Source organism: Lathamus discolor, chromosome Z (assembly GCF_037157495.1).
Source record: "Lathamus discolor isolate bLatDis1 chromosome Z, bLatDis1.hap1, whole genome shotgun sequence".
Lineage (NCBI taxonomy): Eukaryota > Metazoa > Chordata > Aves > Psittaciformes > Psittacidae > Lathamus > Lathamus discolor.
The window spans coordinates 23,176,893-23,196,414 of NC_088909.1; the positions used below are offsets into that span (position 1 = coordinate 23,176,893).

Here is a 19,522-nt window from a genome sequence, read left to right on the forward strand (position 1 = left end):
TTAACCACAAAGTTCACTGAAACCATGTATGTGAAGCAGGGGTTGAGTTGCACTGTGAGTTCTTGGTGCTTCATAGTGGAAGCACTGCTTGCTGCCATAAATACATCTAACACTGCTTTGCTTCTGTGTCCAGGTTGTTCCAGTCAGTTGCACAGTGCTGCATGGGGCAGAAGCAGGCCCAGCAAGTGATGGAAGGGACTGGTGCCAGTTAGATGAGCCACATGTCATATTGTAAGCATGCCAGCCTGGGGGTCCCCAATACCATCGACTGATAGAAGACTCTGTAAGGCTCCTCCTGACCTTCCCAGCCGTCTCGATTGGGTAGATGCAACTGACCCCGGGTGAAAGTTCCAAAAGTTTCAGTTGTTCAAAAATGTTCCAAAGTTTGAAACCAGTTTTTTTTACTTTGGCCAAAATTCAGAAGATGCTGTGAATATCATTTTGAACTAATGTAAATACAAAGAACAGAAACATTTGTCTGGACCTTTGGGTTTGTGCAAATTGTGTAAAAGGCAGATGGGTAACTGGTGCCTGTCCAGCTTGTAATAAAGGGGCAGCTGCTGATGCCAAGCACTTGTCTGGGGCAGACCTCCTTGTCCTGACACCCCCAGACTCCCAAAGAATATTGAAAAGCCAGTTATAATATTATATAACTTATTTTTCTTTATGTGGATGGGGGACCTTTAATCACTAGGTTGTTTTACAAAAAAAAAAAAATGGTGGCTGTGTTTGGAATATGAAATACTATGGAGCACGGGAAGGGGTGAGGGAGGGGTTAAAACTCAGTGTTGCTTTCCCCACACCCTCATGAAATGCTGACAGACAGCAAGTGGAGTGGCAGGCAGAGAATGCCTCCATTCTGTTGGAAAAGACACACTTCAGGCAGGCCCTTTGGAAGAGGGTCAGCTGGTTTTAGTACAGAAACTAGAGACCAGGCCTATAGTTTTTCTGGATTTTGTTATTGGTTTGTTGTTTTTTTTTTCTTTTGACACTTGTAAATTTTGGACGGTGGGAGGTTAAATCTAGACCTTTCCCACTTCCACCCTCCCCCCCGCCCCGTGACCACACAGTATAAGTTTTTACAAAAAAGAAAAAGAAAAAAAGAAGAACCCCAAAGGACCAATACAGCCCATTTTATAAGGATTTTGAATGTTTTGTAAAGTATTGGTCCATGTGTTGTATTTTGTAGCCTTTCTAGTTCTTGGGCTTTATTTTTCCCACTTCTTGTATGTATGCATACTGTAGTTACACATTAAAGTCATGACATGCAGCAGGTGCCACTGTGCTTATTCTCTCCAGTTCCATCCTGCCTAGCCAGTTGGTGTCTTACAAAATTTGCTCCACCCATGCAAAACCTGTGGGTTTCCAATATTTTGGACTCTGCCTATTGAAAGCAGCTGGGTTTTCTAGGTGAGATCCAAGGGGACAATTGTTAGAACTAGATGGGGCCTTGCTTTGAAGTGCCAAAGGAAAAGAGCAGTTGTGTGGAGAGAGAAATATCTTAGTTGCAAGATCAGGAGCAGAGTCTGTCCCTGACACAGTTCTAGAAGGATTGTGCTGGCAGCAGAGGGATGCTGAGCACAGACAGCAGCTTAGCTTCATTTCTAATGATTTGTACCCTCCTATGTTATTGCCTTCAGCAAGGATCTCTACAAGGTTGCTAGTTTCCTGGAATAAAGATAAGTGGCTTCAGTGCTGCCAGTACTGCAGAATCCTTCAGCCTGTACCTTACAGCTCAGGAAATACTAGGAAACAGAGCTTCACTACTTCCTCTTTGTATAACATGACTAGTTTGTTAAAATTAGTTGGCTGCTAGCTGTAAGAGTGGAGAGACCAGGATTTCCAGCTCAGGTTTAAGGGATTGTGTGTCTGGCTGTGCTTTCCTTGTAGAGCTAAAACCAGCTGCAAAGGACCATGGAGCCAGCTGTGCCAGGGGACTGCAGCTCAGGAAGGATTTTTTGTTCTGGTGTTGCAACTCCAGCTTATTCCTCTTCTTATGTTGGTTTGGGATACAAAGAATTACCACCAGCCAGTTTTTCTTTATCTAGGCAGGATGCCATGGGACGTTTTTCCTGCTATTTAGCAGACCTTATGCAGAGCCTGTCCAATGACTCAAAGCTCAAAGATCTCTCTGGTTCTGTACTAATGCTGCTGTCCATGACTGGTTCTCTTGATGCTTTAAGAACTGCAAGGCTGGTGTAAAGAGGGGTGGGTGGAAGGTAGACAGGTCTTGGCCAGGATCCCAGTAACACAAGTTTGGCTGGTAGGACAGAGGCCATTGCACTTCATACCCTCTCCTGGCTGGTAAGGAACGTCAGTGTATATCATGCTGGTGTCCCTCCCAGCAGAGGCCCTGGGTAGAATTAATGTTTAAGAAATTAAGGCTGACCCTTTGAACTACCACATATGCCTAGTGTGAAATTCAGTCTGCTGTAGGGAGAGAAGCACCAAGGCAGCAGGCTGGACTCCAGCCAGACACTGCATTGCACCACTCTGTAAGGCGAATTGGACAGAGCTCTACCCTAGGTACTGTGAAACCACCCTGGCCCCCAGCAGTGCAGGTAGGGCTGTAGCTGACCTTGATCTACATGAGTACAGTCTGGGTTTTGCTTGTTTGAAATACTTCTAAGTGCAGAAGCAGCAAAGATCCCCCCCACCTTGGTTGGGGCTGTGCAGTCTGTTGAAGTAGACAGTGTTGGCTGGGTAAGAAACAGCATCTTTATTAAATATAGCTTGGCCTGCAAACCTCCAGTGATCTGTCATGCAAAAACTGCTGAGGGAAAGATATTAATATAGCTTAACATGATGCAGAGCAGGGCCTGAGTTCAGGGGAGAACTCCATCAACTGGAAGGTCTGCACAACTGTGTCTGTTCCTTCAGACCTGTCCCAAGCCCATACAGAAATGCCTTTCAGAAGGGTAAAAGGGGATGCCTCCTCTATTGAGCCTGTGTGAAAACCAGATGGATAGGTGTGTACTTTTTAAAATGCTTAGTATTAGCCAAGTATAGGTGAAGAGTTCGGTGTTGTCAGCATCTCCACCTGCCAGATGTTTACTCTGAACAGTAAAGTGTAAGGCCTGTCAGATGGATTTCTGCCCTCTCCATCTGGCCAAGAAGCAGTTCGTGCCTTAAATTTGTGATGCTACATGAGGGAGCCCACCTGCTGTTCTGATAGTTTAGCCTTCCTAAAGTCAGCCAGTAGGAGGTCTGGGCTTTCTGAAGTCCTCTAGAGGGTGGTAATTGTGCCCCAGAGCTCTCATGATAAAGTAAGACCACCCAAAATCACTCTGTGTTACGGAAGATGGTTTAAGTAGAGGTAGCTAAAAAGCCACATGCAAAATGCAGTGTAAGTGGGCCTGTATTCAATCATGCTATCTGTTCTTGCTGTTGTAGAAGAGATGGCTGAAGGCCAACCTTGCCTTCCTGTACACAGCTCCAGGCAGTTCATTTCCAGGGACAGTGAGGTTTCTAGTGTACCAGCTCCAGCAGCTGATGCAAGATCCTTTTCTGTCCATAGCGCACGTGCAGAGCTTGCTGCTCCCTTCGACTCAGTTTCTCATAAGCCTCCTTGTTATGTAGCAAGTCCTGCTCTGCTTTCAAGTCTGACCTGTAAGACTCCAGCGTGAGCAGCACACTGTCATAAAGGAGCTGCTTGCAAGGGGGTTTAAGTCTGGAGAGAGCCTCGTTTGAAAGGGTCAAGTTTTCTTCTTCCTCACTGTCATCTTCCCAGCCATCTTGTTCCTTATACTCCTTGAATTCTTCTTCTGACATGCACAGGACCTGTAATGGCCCAGGCAAAGAGACAAGTCACCAGGAGCATGAGTACATCAGCCTTCTCCACAGAGCTGTGGGTTTAGAGCCACATGGGGCAGGTGAATTATTCCTCATCTGCACTGAAGGTGAGAGAGTAGACTGACACAGGTATCTAAATCATAAGTAACCTGTGGGTTAGAACATCCAAACAGCAAATCTGGGTATTGGCAGCAGTGGTAATGATCTTTGCTGCTACCTACGCAAGCTGGAGAGGGTCCAGAAAAGGGCCACAACAATGATCCAAAGACTGGGAAGCTGTGTGAGGAAAGGCTGAGAGTCTGCTCAGCCCTGAGCAAGGAAGGCTGTATCCCCAGTGAGTATTTAAAGAGTGTTTGCAAAGAAGATAGACTCCCTTTTTACAAGAAGTCCCATGGAATAGAAAAGGGGTGATGGGCACAAGTTACTCCGGGGGATATTCTGACTGGACACAAGAGGAAAATGTTTCACACCAAGAACAACCAGCCACTGGAATAATCTGCCCAAGGAAGTGGCAACTTCCCCATGCTGGAGACTGTTAAGATTCAGCTGAACAGGGTGCTGGGACATCTTGTCTAGGTCAGGTTTACCCAGAAAGGTTGGACCAGAGGATCCTTGAGGTCCCTTCCCACCTGATATTCTGATTCTAGGAAGGTGCAGCAGTGCTCTAGAGCAGCAGCAGCCATGAAGCCATTCAGGGCTGGTGTGTAAGGCATGGGTCAAGAAAGGAAGGTGGCCAGCAACAGTGCCTGAAGCCTGGGAGCTGGGCAGGCGCCCTCCCTACCACACTTCCCACAGGAGCATTAGTGCCACACTGCCCCTACACACTGCTCCCCCTTCACTAAACTGCTCCCCCTGCGTAATCTCTGTTCTTCCTTGAGCAGCTCTTGCACCACTTACCTTCAGGGTCACAGACAGCTCTTCCTCTGTCAGCACCTCATCCCAGCCAAGCACAAAAGCACCTTCCTCCCCCACCATCTCCAGCTGGCACAAGAAGTCCCACTGCTCTAAGACCAGCCGCTGCTGCGCTTCGCTTCTGGCACCTGCTTGGAAGACAGCGAGATGCAAACCCAGCCTGGGTTGTGGTGGTGGGGAAGTGGCAAACAGAGAAGGGGAACAAGGAGGCAGAAAACCCAGGCATGGCCCCAGCACCTGTGATGTTGTGGAACAGGCTTATTTTTCATGTCCTCCTTGATCCCTGTTTCATCACATCACTACTTAAGGGGATCCCTGCCCTTTCCTTGCCCACAGTGCCACTCACGCCGCAGTGCTGCTCTGCGCACCGTCACCATCTGGATGTCGGCTGTGTCGTTGGTGTTGCTGGGGTACGGCTCTGCGAAGCCATACATGTGGAGGAGCTGCCAGTTGGCCATCTGCCCATATGTGTTGAAGATCTCCTGCCCTTTGCTGATGGGCTGTGTTGTAACCATGCGTAAACATTGCTGCAGGCAGGGAGAAAATCATGGAATCCCAGACTGGTTTGGGTTGGAAGGGGGCTTAAAGCTCACCCAGCTCCAACCCCCTGCCACAGGCAGACACACCTTCCCCTAGACCAGACTGCTCCAAGCCCCATCCACCCTGGCCTTGAACACTGCCAGGGATGGGGCCTGTGCCAGTGCAGGGGAGGATGTTGAGCAAAATAGCTTTATATTAGAGCGCTCTGGCCCAAGGTTCACAGACCCAGCCTCCCAAGGCTTCACGGCAAAGAGGAACCAGACCACAACGCTGCCTGATGTAGCAGCTTTGCACTCACAGTGGAGTATTCCAGGTTGGCGTTGTGGTTGGCCACGTGATTCAGAATATCTGCTACAGGCACCATCATTGGGGGATTGGGTCCCTTCTCATCTTCCTCTTCCTCTTCCAAAGGTTCTTGAAAGCTAAGAGAAGGGAGATGAATACCAGCCTTGAATGCATGCCGTGCAGCACAGGGAAAGCTCTGCCTTACACTTAAGGTTGCTGTTGCACAAGAAAGTAATGCAGTCTACAGTCTTCCCTGTCATCCTACTTGTCCGTGCTCCCTGTGGGAGCAAAGTCCCCACTTCTTACCTGTAGGCCATGACAAATGCTACCAGCTGCTTGTACAGCTCCAGTGTGTGCAGCTTGGGGTCAAATATGTTGGGGTGGGACTTCATGAAAGGCACAATGATGGAGCTGTACTCTAGGTGGATGTTGGCCAGGTCCTTCTCCACAGCTTCTGGGATGCCTGTGCCCTGCAGGAGCCTTCTTCGCTCTTCTTCAGGCCTGTTGCAAGAAACACAGTGGGTATATCTCCACCATCCCCAAGGGAGGAGTCTGTAAACTTATTTCTTCAACATCTAAGCTTCCTGGTGTTCTCTAGGTTCTTGTCTTTTGGTTATGCCTGCAGGTTTCTCCATCCCCTGGCAGTGCCCAGAGGGTCTCTCGGGCTCCTACTGCTGTTGGGATGGGGTTAGCACAGTGGGTTGTGGTCACCCAACAAGCCCATATCCATCCTCCTCAGCAACCCCTGGACTGTGCCTAGGTTCAGCTGCCCGTGGGAGCTGTCCACAACCCTGTGAGGTTTCGCCTTACCAGAACATGGGGTGATCCAGACTCCTGAAGTCCTGCCAGAGTGAGAAATAAGGCCGCCAGTGGGAGTTGCTGGCTGTGTACTCATGTAGGAGGGCCAGCAGCAGTGGCACCCAACCAGACTGGCTCTGCAGGGACTCCTGGCCTAAGGAACCACAGACGAACGTTAAGTTGACCTAGAACCAAAGCCTGATCCCGCCAGCCTGGCTGTCAGCCGGGGCTGGGGAGTTCTGCTGTGGTCTGTCTTAGGTTTGGCTGAAGCAGAACCAGAAGCTGCTGCTCTGGAGCTTTGGGTGGGAGAGCTGCTCCTGGCCCTGTGACCCCCACCATCACCCCCTTGCCCCTCTTCAACAAGGAAGTGTTCTTTCTCCTAGCAGTCTGTCCAGGCCCTCAACAAAAGCACCTTAACAGCGGTGATAAAATGCCCAACCACCCCGTTTCCTCTCTGCTCCAGCATCCTACGTGAAACTGGTACCAGCCTGTTTTCTTCCTTTAAACGGGAAGACCGAGGTAAGCAGGCAGCTCAGGGCTGAGGGAGCGCTCACCTTCCCGCAAGAGCGCCTGGATGGAGCTGGTGTGCTGGGACAGCAGCGCGGAGCGTGGCACAGTGCACAGGACCTCTCCCGGCTCCAGCTCCGCGGCAGCCACCATGCCGTACCCCGCCACCGCGCCCTCCCTGCTCAACCGGACCTGCGGCGAGACGGGAGCCGTGACCGGTCTGCCCGCGGGGGAGCCCGGCCGTCCGCGGCCCGCGCTGCCTCCTCACCTTGGGGCTGAGCTGCACGCCGGCCCGGCTGCACCACGCCAGGAAGCCGGAGAGGGGATCGGCGGCTCCGTTCCCCGGGGCGCTGCTGCCGGCAGCCGCCTGCGATGGGAACAGGGCGGTGAGCCGGCGCGACCGGCCCGGCCCCACGCCCGCCAGTGGGTCGCCCCCCCCGGTACCTTGGGCCTCTTGGGCGCCGACGCCATGTCGGGCTTGCACGTGGTTCTGACCCACGTGGTCCCGGACGGGCACTTCCGGGTGTGCGGGAAACCCCGTCCTCTCCGACGGCGGCCGCGGAGGGTCATAGCGGAGCGCGCTCGGTGGGGAGGGGCTCCTATGAGGCCCTGTGGGTGTGGTCTGGGGGGCGCAGCACCGCTCTGTGGGCGTCCCAGGGCTGGGGGCACCCCCTGTGTCTCTATGGGGTGCGGGGGTGTCTCTGCACCCACACTGGGGTCTCTGGGGTGTCCCGATCCTGGTGCCTCTAGGGGGGTCACACCACAACACGTGGGACAAGGGCAGTGGGCTCTGACTAATTAACCCGGATAATGAACCAAGCTCTGATCTCCCATCTGGGGCTTCTTCCATCCATCCCCTGGCCTATCAGCCCTGTCCCGGCACCACCACGAGACAGGCGTACGCCTCCACTGGGTGCTCTCAACGAGGCCAGTTAGTGCAAAATGGTCCCCGACGATGCCCCTCCCCAGCGGAACCGCTGTCCCTGGGGCCTTCCCCACACCGTGAGCGTTTGGGGCCGGTTTGAATCTTCCGCAGCCTGGCCCGGTGGATTCCCCTGGAGCAGAGGGGCCCCGTCCTGCAGGGCTGGAGAAGGAGAAGAGCAAACCAAGGCCTGGCTGTCGGCAAAGCTGCTGCTGGGGCTCGGGCTCGAGCCGCGATCGCCGCGGCCCCAGCGCGGCCCCGGCCCCAGCGCGGCCCCGCTGCCGCTGCTCTCCTGCGGCCGGAACCCCCGGAGCCGGCGGGGCCTCCCAGCCGCTCCCAGATCCCTCCCGCTGCTGCCGGCGCATCCTGGCGGCACCAGCGCTCCCCGGGCGCATCCAGGGCCGGTCCCTTGCGAGCGCGGCCCGCGCCCAGACCCTCGTCGTTCTCCCCCTCCTCCTTTGTCGCTCTGGCTTCTGGCTGCCCCCAGCGGGGCAAACCTCGTGTTTGTGCCTGCCAGGGCAGGGTAGGGGTCCTGGTCCCGGTGGAGCTCCTCGTCACAGGAGGATGCCCTCCGCTGTGGTCGCTTTGTTGGGGTGGAAGAGGCCAAAGCAAGTCCCCACATTGTCCCTCCCGTGCCGCAGCGAAGTGGGGTCCTCGCTGCCTGTCTTGAGCATTCCCGAAAGCCCCAACTGAAAGCCTGGATAGCTCAGCTGGGAGAGCATCAGACTTTTAATCTGAGGGTCCAGGGTTCAAGCCCCTGTTCAGGCAAAGGCTTTATCCTTTAGGAGCAAAGTTGGGGAACCCGTGGGCAAAAGCAGAAGTTTCCCGTGCTTCTTTTCCATCATCTCTCCACGGCCAGCTCCATGCCATCCCCTACACAGCACCACTGCTGTTCCAGCCACCCAGTACTGCAGCAAGTTGTATGATGTCCCAGGTAAGGGTGCTGTTTTGGGGGTATGCATGGAGGGAGACCAGGAAATAGGACAGATGGAAGAGGGGGAGACACAGCAGAGCTGGAGGGAAAGAAGCCAGTTGTAAACTGGGGACATGGAGGTGTCTTCTGCCCCACCCCTCCCAACGCCCCCCCCCCAGCTTAGAGAGTAGAGAGCTATTGGGCACAGTTGAACCTTGAGCCTCCATCTCCTTGGCCTTTGGGTGTTCTCCCTGTCCTTACTCCCCTCTGTGCCAGGTGGCTCTGGGCAGGGAAGGCCAGTGCATGCTGTCCCCATCATCCCTGGCAGTGTTCAAGGCCAGGCTGGACAGGGCTTGGAGCAACCTGCTCTAGTGGAAGGTGTCCCTGCCTGTGGCAGGGGGTTGGAACTGAGTGAGCTTTAAGCTCCCTTCCAACCCAGACCAGTCTGGGATACTGTGAAACCAGCCCCTCACTGCCCACCTCAGCTCCTGGGCAGCTGTTCCGGTGGATGATGGTGTTTTGGCAATGAGACGTGGCACCTGCATCAACCCACCAGCTTATTTATTGTCCCGATGGACTTTGCTTCCAGCGGCTCCCCTCCCTTCCGCACGCACGCGCTGCCCAGCTCCAGCCCACGCCACGGTCGTCATTCAGTTCTTGCCAGCAAGAAAACAAAGAGATAATAAATAGAAGCCTATTTGTGGTGGAAGGTGCCGGGTCAGGCTGTGCCACGGGCAGAGCTGTGCCTGGCCCTGTCCGGAGGGACAGCGGGGGGGGTGCAGACAGCGAAGCACCAGCCCCACAGCTGCTGCAGGCAGCACAGCCCCGCTGTGGGGCAGGGGGGATATAGCAATCTCTATGTAGTTACATTAAAATAGACTATTTAAAAAAGTTATTTCCAGGAGTTAAAAAACAGCGTGGCCCATCCAGCGGCGGCAGGGCCACGGAGCTGCTCTGGGGCTTGTGGTGCAGGACCCCAGCCCACCTCACCCTCCCCACAGGCAGTCCCCTCCTGGGTGCTCCAGGTGGGTGCTAATGGGGTGGCCACTGCCGGTGACAGAGCAGGGGCTGCGAGCCCCCCGGCAGCCACGGGGCTGTGGGTCAGGGGCAGAGCACAGGCGAGGGCGGGGGTCCCCTCCTGAGCCCTCATGCAGGGTCTAAATGACATGGCAGCAGTTGAACTGCCCCAGGGAGAGGAGGCTCTCCCTGGAGCCCGGCTGGAGTTTGAAGGCCAGCGCCTTCTCACAGAGCGGGAACTGCAGGAGCCTGTCCCGCAGGCTGCCCCCTTTGCTCTTGCCAGGGTCCAGCTTGATCACGTTCTCCACACCTCCCTCGCTGCTCCCCAGCCCCGAGCTCTCCACCGACCTCCGGGCCAGGCTGGCGGGTGCCTCCTGCCCTCGGGACTTGTCTGTGGGGCTCGGGGGGGTGGTGTGGGTCATTTCTGCCCCCAGCCCTTGGGGCACCTCAGCAGAGCTGCTCCGGGGTGATCCAGTGGCTCCCCTTTCCCTGGGGGGCTCTGCAGAGGAACCCCCGGGGTCAGCATCCTCCTCCCTCTTGGGGGCCTCTGCTCCATCTCCCCACAGTGCTGGGGGATCCCAAACCCCCCTCACTGCCTTCCCAGCCCAGCCCCGGCCCCCCAGCTCGGCCCCAGGGCCCCACAGCTCCCCACAGCTAGATGGGTGGTGGGTGCACAGGAAGGCTCGCATCTGTTCCTGGTTCAGTGAACTGCTCTTCCTCTCCATGGCGCTAGGCCTCCCCTCATCCTCCTCATCCTCCTCCTCTTCCTCCTCACAGATCTGCTGCAGGGCAGGGGTGCTCTTGGTGATGGTGGTGCCAACGTCTGGGATCTTCAGCAGGGTCCTGGGGGGCTGCCGGCTGCCGATGTCGGCTCCAGTGGGCAGGGGTGGCAGCTGGGAGCCAGCTGGGAGGCCACCCGGCACCTCCCTGAAGGGCAGGAGGCTGCTGGCGCTGCCCATGGGGCTGAGCGTGCCTGATAAGTTGCCCCTGAGTAAGAGGAGGGATGGAAATCACAGAATCACAGACAGATTTGTGTTGGAAGGGACCTTAAATCTCACCCAGTTCCAACCCCTGCCATGGGCAGGGACACCTTCCACTAGAGCAGGGTCCTCCAAGCCCCATCCAACCTGGCCTTGAACACTGCCAGGGACAGGGCAGCCACAGCTTCTCCAGACACCCTGTGCCAGGGCCTCAGCACCCTCACAGGGAAGAACTTCTGCCTTCTATCTAACCTGAATTTCCCTGTTTTAAGTTTGAATCCATTCCCCCTTGTCCTGTCACTACAGTCCCTGATGAAGAGTTCCCAGCATCCCTATAGGCTCCCTTCAGATACTGGAAGGCTGCTATGAGGTCTCCATGCAGCCTTCTCTTCTCCAGGCTGAACAGCCCCAGTTTGCTGCTACCCACCTGGGCATCACAAGGGCTGCACTGAAGATGGGGATGTGAGACTTCCTGGGGCCTGGCACTGGGGACCCAGGGCAGTGTGGGGGGACAGGGGACAGCAGCGGGACTCACCTGCTCTGCACCTCCCTTGCCAGGTTGTAGACTAGGTTGAGGCTGTGGCTCTGCTTCTCCTGCTTCTCCCGCAGCATCCTCTCTGCCAGCAGGAAATAGGTGGCTGTGATGTGGTTGTAGCGGTTGGCTTCCAGTGCCCTGCATGGGACCAAGGGACCTGCATCAGTGCTCAGGAGGACCCCAGAGCCCTTCCCGAGGGCTCCCACCACAGCATCTGCCCTGTCACGCACTCCTGGATGGTGTCCCTATCCGCGATGTTCCCACACATCATGGCCCGGAGGATGATTTCGTGTTCCTCCTGCGACATGCGTTTGTGCGAGGTGAGGGGCAGCAGGCAGCGGCTGGCGGGGGACGGGTCCACCCCCTGCAGCCACGCGTGGCCCTCGATCTGCTCCAGCGAGGCTCGGCGCTTAGGGTCCCGCTGCAGCATCCTGGAGATGAGGCTGGGAGGGGGGGAAAGGGGTGACATGAACCCTGATCTCGTCAACTCTACCACCCTTCTCCCACCCCAGCTGCCCGGGGCAGTGAGTCAGGGTCGGGGGACCCGGGGAGGTGCTCACTCAGCACACTGAGCCGAGACGTGCGCAGGGACAGTGTATCGGCAGTCCATGATCATGGTGAGGGTCTCGCTGTCGTTGGCCTCCTGGAAGGGGGGGTGGCCGCAGACCAGCATGTAGAGGATGACCCCCAGGCTCCAGATGTCTGCAAGAAGCAGCAGCAGTTCAGATTGCACACACCATGGCCCAGTAGAGAGCCCCAACTCCAGGCACTACCCACCAGCCCCCTGTGCCGAGCCAGTGGTCACTGGGATGCTCCTTGGGGGCAACGGCTTCCACATCCTGCTCCACAGATGGGCGACTGCCACCCCACTGGAGCAGGGAAGGACCTTCCCTATCCCTACATCCAAGCAGTTGAGATCTCAAGCAATTGCGGGCCTTGTCCCCTTTCCCAGGTGGGGACAGTGCCGAGCTCTCTCGCCTGGTCACCCACCCACAGCACCACTTCATCCTATTACTCATCTTCCTGGTTCCCAAACAGACCCCACCGCAGCCATCCCAGCACTGGGCTGTGCCAGAGGGGACACCACACTGAGGATCCGAGCTCTCCAGCTGCCCGCAGCTGTGATGGAACCAAGCTGAGTGGGATCATGGGAACAGGGACTGGGCCAGCAACATCTTCACCAGCTCCTGAGCACTGCACAGACTGTCTGCAGAGGTGCATTTTTGGCATGCTGAGCACACCCCAGGGCTCTCCATTAATACCTTCAGCTTCTTAAGTCAAGCGCCTGCGTTTGAAATGTTCTCATCTGTGATGATTTTCACCCTTCATGTCCCTTGGCAGAGCCACCAGCTACTTTTCCTACTGTCTCCACATGCTCTCCCCATTCTCAGCTCAGGAGCTGCCCTCCCCTGAGCAGACTCTGGGCTTTTTCCTTTAAGGGCTCATGTTTTGTTTTGCTAAATCCTCCTGTCCCAAATTCCAGCAGAGCTGGCTGGGGTCCCACTTCCCTCCCACAGCCCCTCTCTGTCCCAGCAAATCCTCTTGGTGCCCTCCGCTTGGGAAGGGGATGGTCTCCCTAACCCCTCTGCACCCTGGCCAGGGCGGAAGAGCACCAGGAGCCATGGGAAGGAAGTGATTTTCAGGGTGGGAATGAAGCAAAGGAAACTTTCTGGGTGGAGGAGCTCTAAGAGCAGCATCCCGAGCGGGTTTCCTTCCGGCATCACCCCCTCAAACCACAGCCCACACCGGCCTGCTCTGGCTTTATCCCCTCCCTGGCATGATGCATGGCTCTATGGGATCTTGGTTGGTGCAGGTATAGGCAGAGCAGAGCACCCAAGGGACAGACCGGCTTGCTCCCTGCAGGGACAGCAGTGCCACCAGAGCAGAGGTGCTCCCAGCACAGGGAACCAAAACTGAGGTGGTAGCTCACCAGCAGGACCACACTCCTGGCAAGGGACATGAGGGAAGCAGGTCCCCATGGTGAGCACCAGCCATGGTTCTGAGCCCCACCACCCTTACCGACAGCCGGGGCATCGTACTCATCCCCGAGCAGGATCTCGGGCGCTGAGTAAGCCAGCGAGCCACAGCTCGTGGTGAGCATCTTGCCGGGCTGGAAGCGGTTGCTGAAGCCGAAGTCAGTGAGCTTGACCACACCTTGCTCCTGGAAGAAGACCACATTCTCGGGCTTGAGGTCGCGGTGCACCACGTGGAGCTTGTGGCAGTAGGAGATGGCGTGGACGATCTGGGCGAAGTAATGCTTGGCTCGCGCCTCGGCCAGCCCGCCCTCGTGCCGCATGATGTGGTCGAACATGTCCCCACCGTCGCCCAGCTCCAGGATGAGGTACAGCTTGGCGTGCGTGTCGATGACCTCGTAGAGGCGCACCACGTTGGGGTGCTGCACCAGCTTCATGCAGCGCACCTCCTGCAGGAGCTGCCCCGCGGCGCCCCCCGCCAGCTTGCTCTTGTCGATCACCTTGACGGCCACACGCTGCCCGGTGAAGACGTGCCGCGCCAGCTTCACCACCGCAAAATGGCCCGTGCCAAGCGTGCGCCCCAGGTCGTACAGCCCCGCGATCTGCCCCTCGCCGCAGCCCTGAGCCCCAGCCATGGCAGCACGCAGGGACAGCAGCGGGCACTGTGCCATGGGGGAGTTGCTGAGCCATGTGGGATGAGGGATGGGGCACCCCTGAACACCCCCAGCACCAGGTCAGGATCCCCTGGACATCAGAGCCCCAGAACCATGGGCATCCCTAACACCCCAGCATCCCGGGACCTGGCCACCCATCTGCACCCCCACCTCTAGCACCCTGGGCATCCCACTACTCCCACCTATACTCCTCAGCACCCTGGGTACCCCAATACCCCATGTCCAGGTTCACAGCACCCTGGACACCTCCATACCCCCACCTCTCTTCTCCAGCACCACACGGCATTTGGGTACCCCCACCTCCAGGTCCCCAGAACCCTGGGCACCCCAACACCCACCTCCAAGTCACCAGCACCTTGGGCACCCCAATACCCCACTTCCGATCCACCCCCCATCGCCCTGGGCACAAGCTACCTCCAGGTCCCCATGATCCCAGAACTCTGGGCACCCCAATACCCTCACCTCCACTCCCCAGCATCTCGGGCACCCCCATACTCTCACCTCCAGGTCTCCAGCACCTTCATCACCCCCGTTCTCCCGCCTCCAGACCTCAGCACGCTGGGCACCCCAATACCCTACCTCCAGGTCTCCAGCGCTCTGGGCACCCCAATACCCTCACCCCCCTTCCCCAGCACCCTGTGCACCCCGGTGCCCCACCTTCAGCCCCCACCACCCCCTGGCCCTGGGCACCCCAGCACCCACCCCATGCCCTCCCCGTGCCCCGCAGTGCCCGGTTCCCCCGAGCTCACCGGGGCAGCGGAGCTCGGGCTGCTCGGGCTAACAGGGCTACCGGGGCTGCGGCTGCCCGGGCGCGCCACCCGCTGACGTCAGGGCGGCTCCGGGCTCGCGCCTTAAAGGGCCCCATCCGCCGGGGCTGAGGCCGGGGTAATGCTCATCGCACCTCCCAGAAGCGGGCAGCGCTGCCCCTGGCAGCTGGGGGGGAACCGGAGCCCGACTACTCAGTATCCGTTTAGGGGCTGGCATTAGCGTTAACGAGGGCTGGTAACGAGCTAAATGAGCCACCCGGCCGCTTCCAGGAAGAGAGGCAAAGCCCCCGCTCGCGGCTGTGTCTCGAGGGTCCCGCTGTGCATGAGCTCCGTCCCTGCTGCTCTCTTGCCTGCTCATGGGCACTGCTGCCGTTTCGCCGGTCTCCAACATCGCCCACTCCCACCCTCGCTCGGGGCCCGGGGGCACAGACGTGAGCCCTGTTTTCTTGGAAGCAGCCCATCCGCCTCATTTAGCTCGTTAATGGCCGCTGGGATGCTCACGAAGCAGATGTTGCTCCTGCAGATTAAGAAGCTCTCAGCACGGCCGCCCCCGCTATGGCTAATGCCTTCCCAGAAGTCCCGCTCCCGCCTGCGATCCCGCAGGATGCAAACAGGCCTTAATGAGCTGGGCTGCGGGACTGGCGTCAGCCGGGCACAACTCGGACCAGGACCGAACACCCAGGGCTGCGGATGAAAGAGCTGGGGGTGGGGAACAAGCTGCCAGCAGCTCCCAACATAGGAATAGGGGTGGATGGGGCGCTCAGCACCCATCGGGGCTTTAGGAATGGGACTGGGAAGAGGGGGAGCTGCCAAACCTGCCTCTAAGCCAAGATGAGTCTTTACCCAAGGCATGCAGGGTGCAGCCAGGAGCACGGGCTCATGCTCCACTGTAGATGTGCTGGATGTCCTTGATCATGCAGGGTCTGGGAGCAGAGCCTGGGCCATCAGACTCCCTTGTCACAGCCTTCTGAACTCCTCTCATGTCTCATCCCTGCTATGACCCTGCAGGGTCCTCTGCATCTGGGGTTCAAAGGGAAAAGTGGTTCCTTCCTGGCTTCTGGCACTGGAATTTCCAACAGACCTCTCTCAGAGCTGCTGCTGTCAGTGCAGGAGGAGTCTGTGGAGGCTCTCACCACCTCCACTCCTGGTTGCCCTCCACTAGTGAAGGGGCTGTGGGTGTTGGGGCCAGGTCCTTCTGACAGGGTGCTGGGTGCTGCACCCGTGCTGCAGGTCTCTGTCCTTTTGCACAGTTGCCTGTTGTACATGTGCCAACACAGGTCTGAAGCCTTCAGTTGAAAAAGGGAGAACAGATATGAGGTGCACCGGGATGCATGTCCCCCAACAGCCCTGGCCAGTGAGAGGCTGCAGAGATGCCACCTCCACCAGTGCCTATTCCGTGACTGAGGCTGCAGCTCCCTTTGGGGTTTGGAGTGGCCCTTGAAGGTCTCTGCACTGGGAAGCTCAAGGGGCCACATACGGTGGCTGTAAAAGACAGCGTTAGGGCTGGGGAGAACTGAGCGGCTGGTTCCTTCCTTTCTTCCCATGAAGTCCAGCTCAGGATGCCCAGTGGGGCTCCTCTGAGAGCGCCTGGCTGTGGGGAGCTGCAGCTTTTCCAAAGAATGCCTGAACGAGAGATGCAGTTAGCACAGGTGGGAGCTTGAGGAATTCGCAGTGGCCAGGAGCTGGAGGACTTATGGAAGCCCTGGACCATTGCAAGTGCCTACGAGGAGCTGTGGGCACCATTCCCTTTAAAAACCAGAAGAGAGGAGCATGTAGGCATGTGAAGTGTGTAACCAGGAACTAAATGTCCTCAGGCTGCAGCCTCAGTGCTGGCATGGCTGGAAAGGGAATTTGGTTGGAAGGATGGTGGGGATCACTCCCAGAAACCTGAGATTCTGGGGGCAATGGGGATCTGTTATGCCCTGCAGCATGCGGGGTGCAGGGACAGAGTCCTCCCTCCCTCCCCATCGCCCTGCACATCGCCCCATGGCTGCCACGGTGTCCTTACAAAGCCGGGTTTCAGAGAAGCCCACCTACCTGGTGGTTAGCAGAGTCATGTGGCTGCAGCACTTAATTAATTAAGAAGCTGATATAAACTCCAGTAAGCATATGGGGAGGAGGACATCAAGGCAGAGAGCGGCAGCAGTGCTCTCAGCAAGCTTGGAGAAGCAGCGAGCAGCAAGCCCCTCTCTGCTTGGAGAGGTCAGTGCTTACCATGGGAAGGGGCTGGGATGGGGATGGGGGCATGTGGGATGTGATACCCACAACTGTGGGTCCCTGCTGGCAAAGGGCTGGATGGTTTTGTGGGGATGGGGAGGCGCGGAGTGGCTGGTGCAGCTCTGGGCTGCTGGAGCCAAGGCTGGAGCCCCAGTGCTGCCAAAACAGGAGGTGCTGGGTCCCATGGCAGTCCCCATCCAGGCCTATGGGCAGGGAAGGGGAAGCAAACCCTGCGGTGGTCCAAAGGAGGGGACATCTGGAGATGGTGTCCATGTCCCAGGCAGAAAGAGTTTTGTATCCAAACGCTTCCCAGCCATAAGCCTCGCAGCTGAGTTAACTGGGTGGCACGGAAGGGCTGGAGCCCCTGTGAGGGTCTTGCCCATGACATGCCTGCTGCTCTCTCTGCCAGCCTCCACATTACAATATCTTCTCAAAGCCCCATATTTGTTGGGGTGTCCAAACCCCATGGTTTGGTTGCAAAGCCAAAGCAAAGCAGTTTGTCTTTCAGGGGGAATACATATTGCTGTGTCAGCCACAATGTACAGCTCATGCTTCAACCACACACTGTGGCTCCTGCTCATTCCCAGCACTCCCTCCTGCCATGCTGCAAACCAGCCCATAAGGCTGGGAGCAGAAACACGTCTGTCTGGGCTTTAAAATGAGTGTCATTTTCACGCTCTGTAAGCACAAGCACTGGACAGGAGCTGTGTTGGATGTTTTGGCCACATCCCATACACATGCAGGCAGTGAAAGCACAGCACTGCAATGGCCTGTGGCTGCTGGAGGATGATGAAGGCTGCTCAACATTCCAGGCCAGGGAGACCCTGCACTGCTGTAAAAGAACTGTGGAATCATAGGGTTTGGGTTGAAAGGGAGTTTAAAGCTCACCCAGTTCTAACCCCCTGCCATGGGCAGGGACACCTTCCACTAGAGCAGGTTGCTCCAAGCCCCATCCAACCTGGCCTTGAACACTGCCAGGGATGGGGCAGCCACAGCTTCTCCGGGCAACCTGTGCCAGGGCCTCAGCAACCTCACGGGGTATGTGATGGCTCAGGAAAGGCTCTCCAGTCCAGGAGAGCAAGTGGTGTGGTGGGTGTTGGCAGGGCCTACTTGGGGGTGATGGCGGAAGGGTGGCAGTGGGGGCCAGGCTGGGTTGCCTGCAGGTGGGCTGAAGCTGGCCAGGACCCATCTGTGTGCAGGTTGCCCCCCAGGACTATGCTGAACGTGCTGCTGCTGTGCTGCGGGCTGCTGCAGGGGGTTGTCCTTGGTGCCGACCTGGGCTGCGGGCTGCCAGGGAAAGCGAGTGGAGGGCTGGAGGGCACAGACAGAGCCCGATCCTCCAGCCTGCTGCGGAGAGTCAAGGAGGTGTCTGCGGAGCCAGCGGGTGAGTCCTGTGGCACCTCACTCTCCCAGTTCCCCCTCCACAAGCTGCTTGGTGGCATGGCTGGGGCCCTGAAACTGAAGTGGGGACCCACCATCCATGGTTAGGTGCTGCAAGGGAGCCCCATAAAGCAGCACAGCTTTTTCTGTCACTGGCTGGCGAGAGCAGTTATATAGCCTCCACTATATTACAGCAGCTCTCACCTCCTTGCTGTTGAGCCTTTGTATCTTCCAGGAGCTCTCCCCAGGCTGGGACTCGAGCAGATGACCCTGGAGGTCCAAGAAGCCAATGGTAACCTCATGCAGAGAGACAGCATCCTAGAACCGCAGGTAATGCTCCCTGAGCTTTCTTACAGACACCCCAAGAAGCGGGGCAGCCTTCTCAGTGCCCCTGGGGACAGCATGGTGTTGCCTGGGAAGGGCATATCTGTTCATTGACTGCCGGAGAGCAGTTAGGGCTGCCCAGAGTTGCGAGAGGCTCTGGCACAGAAAGGAGGGTGGTCCAAACCTGCGCGCCTGCAATCTCCTTAATTAACCTCATGTGCACATTCTGCAGAGCAGGAGCAAACCAGGCAGTGCCAGGATCAGACTCTGGTGCTTCTACTTGGTGCCACCTTCATTAAACTAGTGGCTGCACTTCCAAGTTAAATGTGTGCATAAAGGCCTTGAGACATGACGGATGAGGCATGAGAGCCCCCGGGGCTCAGTGGTGATTAACCCAACAGTCCCTGTCCAGAACTGAGCGTGACAGAACTGGGCTGCTGGCAGCGGCAGGTTTCAGCAGCCACTCTTGTCTCTCTCCCACGCAGTGGTCTAACACCAACTCTTTTCCTCCTCCCTCCAGCAGGCATCCTCCACAGAAGGAGAAGCTGCCGGCCGTGAGGAGCGCTCCCCCCGCCGCTGTGTCCGCCTCCTGGAGTCATGCCTGGGCCACCAGGTCCCCTGCTGTGACCCCTGTGCCACCTGCTACTGCCGCTTCTTCAATGCCTTCTGCTACTGCAGGAAAATCAGCACCAGCTTCCCCTGCAGCAAGAACTAGTGCTTGTGCTGCAGGGCTGCCTGCTCCTTGCCCATGTGTGGCATGTCCTGCTTTGCAGCTCTAATAAACCAGCTGTTAGCAAAAGCTATTGCTGAGTGGGAATGGTTCAATGTGTCTGCTTGGGAGTCTCAGGGAAGAGGGGGAGCAGCAAGGTGAGGGTACCTGTGCCCAGGTGGGCATTGTGTCCACACAGCCAATGTCAAGCACCTCCATGTCAAGCAAAATGAGACTAACTTTCTTTCCAGAGCAGTTCCTGCAGGGCTTTTCCTAG

General features: G+C 57.2%; 4 protein-coding genes and 1 non-coding gene across 15 annotated transcripts in view; 3 read left to right on the forward strand and 2 right to left on the reverse strand.

Moving 5' to 3' along the window:
- The window catches only part of CNOT1 (CCR4-NOT transcription complex subunit 1), a 62,393-nt gene extending 61,123 nt beyond the window's left edge, over positions 1 to 1,270 (forward strand). For all 7 annotated transcript variants that reach the window (XM_065663987.1, XM_065663988.1, XM_065663991.1 and 4 more), the window contains exon 49: positions 134 to 1,270. In XM_065663987.1, the coding sequence (XP_065520059.1) occupies positions 134 to 212 (79 nt within the window). In that variant the 3' untranslated portion in view covers positions 213 to 1,270. The remainder of the gene's footprint in view (positions 1 to 133) is intronic.
- A 1,430-nt stretch (positions 1,271 to 2,700) lies between these two features.
- SETD6 (SET domain containing 6, protein lysine methyltransferase) lies at positions 2,701 to 7,359 on the reverse strand. The gene is made up of 9 exons (XM_065663994.1): positions 7,279 to 7,359; positions 7,103 to 7,201; positions 6,882 to 7,026; positions 6,340 to 6,481; positions 5,836 to 6,030; positions 5,543 to 5,666; positions 5,051 to 5,231; positions 4,690 to 4,832; positions 2,701 to 3,780 (listed from the first exon to the last, which is right to left on the reverse strand). Exons 1-9 carry the CDS (start codon positions 7,303 to 7,305, stop codon positions 3,469 to 3,471), a joined length of 1,368 nt encoding a protein of 455 aa, XP_065520066.1. The 5' UTR covers positions 7,306 to 7,359; the 3' UTR covers positions 2,701 to 3,468.
- A 1,092-nt stretch (positions 7,360 to 8,451) lies between these two features.
- Positions 8,452 to 8,524, forward strand: TRNAK-UUU (transfer RNA lysine (anticodon UUU)). Its single transcript has one exon. It is a non-coding gene; the product is annotated as a tRNA-Lys (tRNA).
- A 159-nt stretch (positions 8,525 to 8,683) lies between these two features.
- Positions 8,684 to 14,704, reverse strand: LOC136005405 (SNF-related serine/threonine-protein kinase-like). 4 transcript variants are annotated; one of them, XR_010608770.1, is made up of 6 exons: positions 13,221 to 13,869; positions 11,762 to 11,903; positions 11,432 to 11,644; positions 11,202 to 11,339; positions 9,223 to 10,673; positions 8,684 to 8,769 (listed from the first exon to the last, which is right to left on the reverse strand). XR_010608770.1 is itself a non-coding variant. In XM_065662850.1 (6 exons), exons 2-6 carry the CDS (start codon positions 13,807 to 13,809, stop codon positions 9,827 to 9,829), a joined length of 1,929 nt encoding a protein of 642 aa, XP_065518922.1. In that variant the 5' UTR covers positions 13,810 to 13,836; positions 14,598 to 14,704; the 3' UTR covers positions 9,214 to 9,826. The 4 variants fall into 4 exon arrangements, 3 of the variants coding, with proteins under 3 accessions (XP_065518922.1, XP_065518923.1, XP_065518921.1); XM_065662850.1 differs by lacking the exon at positions 8,684 to 8,769 and adding an exon at positions 14,598 to 14,704 and having other exon boundaries at positions 9,214 to 10,673; positions 13,221 to 13,836; XM_065662851.1 differs by lacking the exon at positions 8,684 to 8,769 and having other exon boundaries at positions 9,214 to 10,673; positions 13,356 to 13,869.
- Positions 14,705 to 16,602: 1,898 nt separating this feature from the next.
- Positions 16,603 to 19,368, forward strand: AGRP (agouti related neuropeptide). Of its 2 annotated transcripts, none has more exons than XM_065662852.1 (4): positions 16,603 to 16,817; positions 18,032 to 18,216; positions 18,448 to 18,542; positions 19,057 to 19,368. In XM_065662852.1, exons 2-4 carry the CDS (start codon positions 18,048 to 18,050, stop codon positions 19,249 to 19,251), a joined length of 459 nt encoding a protein of 152 aa, XP_065518924.1. In that variant the 5' UTR covers positions 16,603 to 16,817; positions 18,032 to 18,047; the 3' UTR covers positions 19,252 to 19,368. The 2 variants fall into 2 exon arrangements, with proteins under 2 accessions (XP_065518924.1, XP_065518925.1); XM_065662853.1 differs by having other exon boundaries at positions 19,060 to 19,368.
- Positions 19,369 to 19,522: the final 154 nt, after the last annotated feature.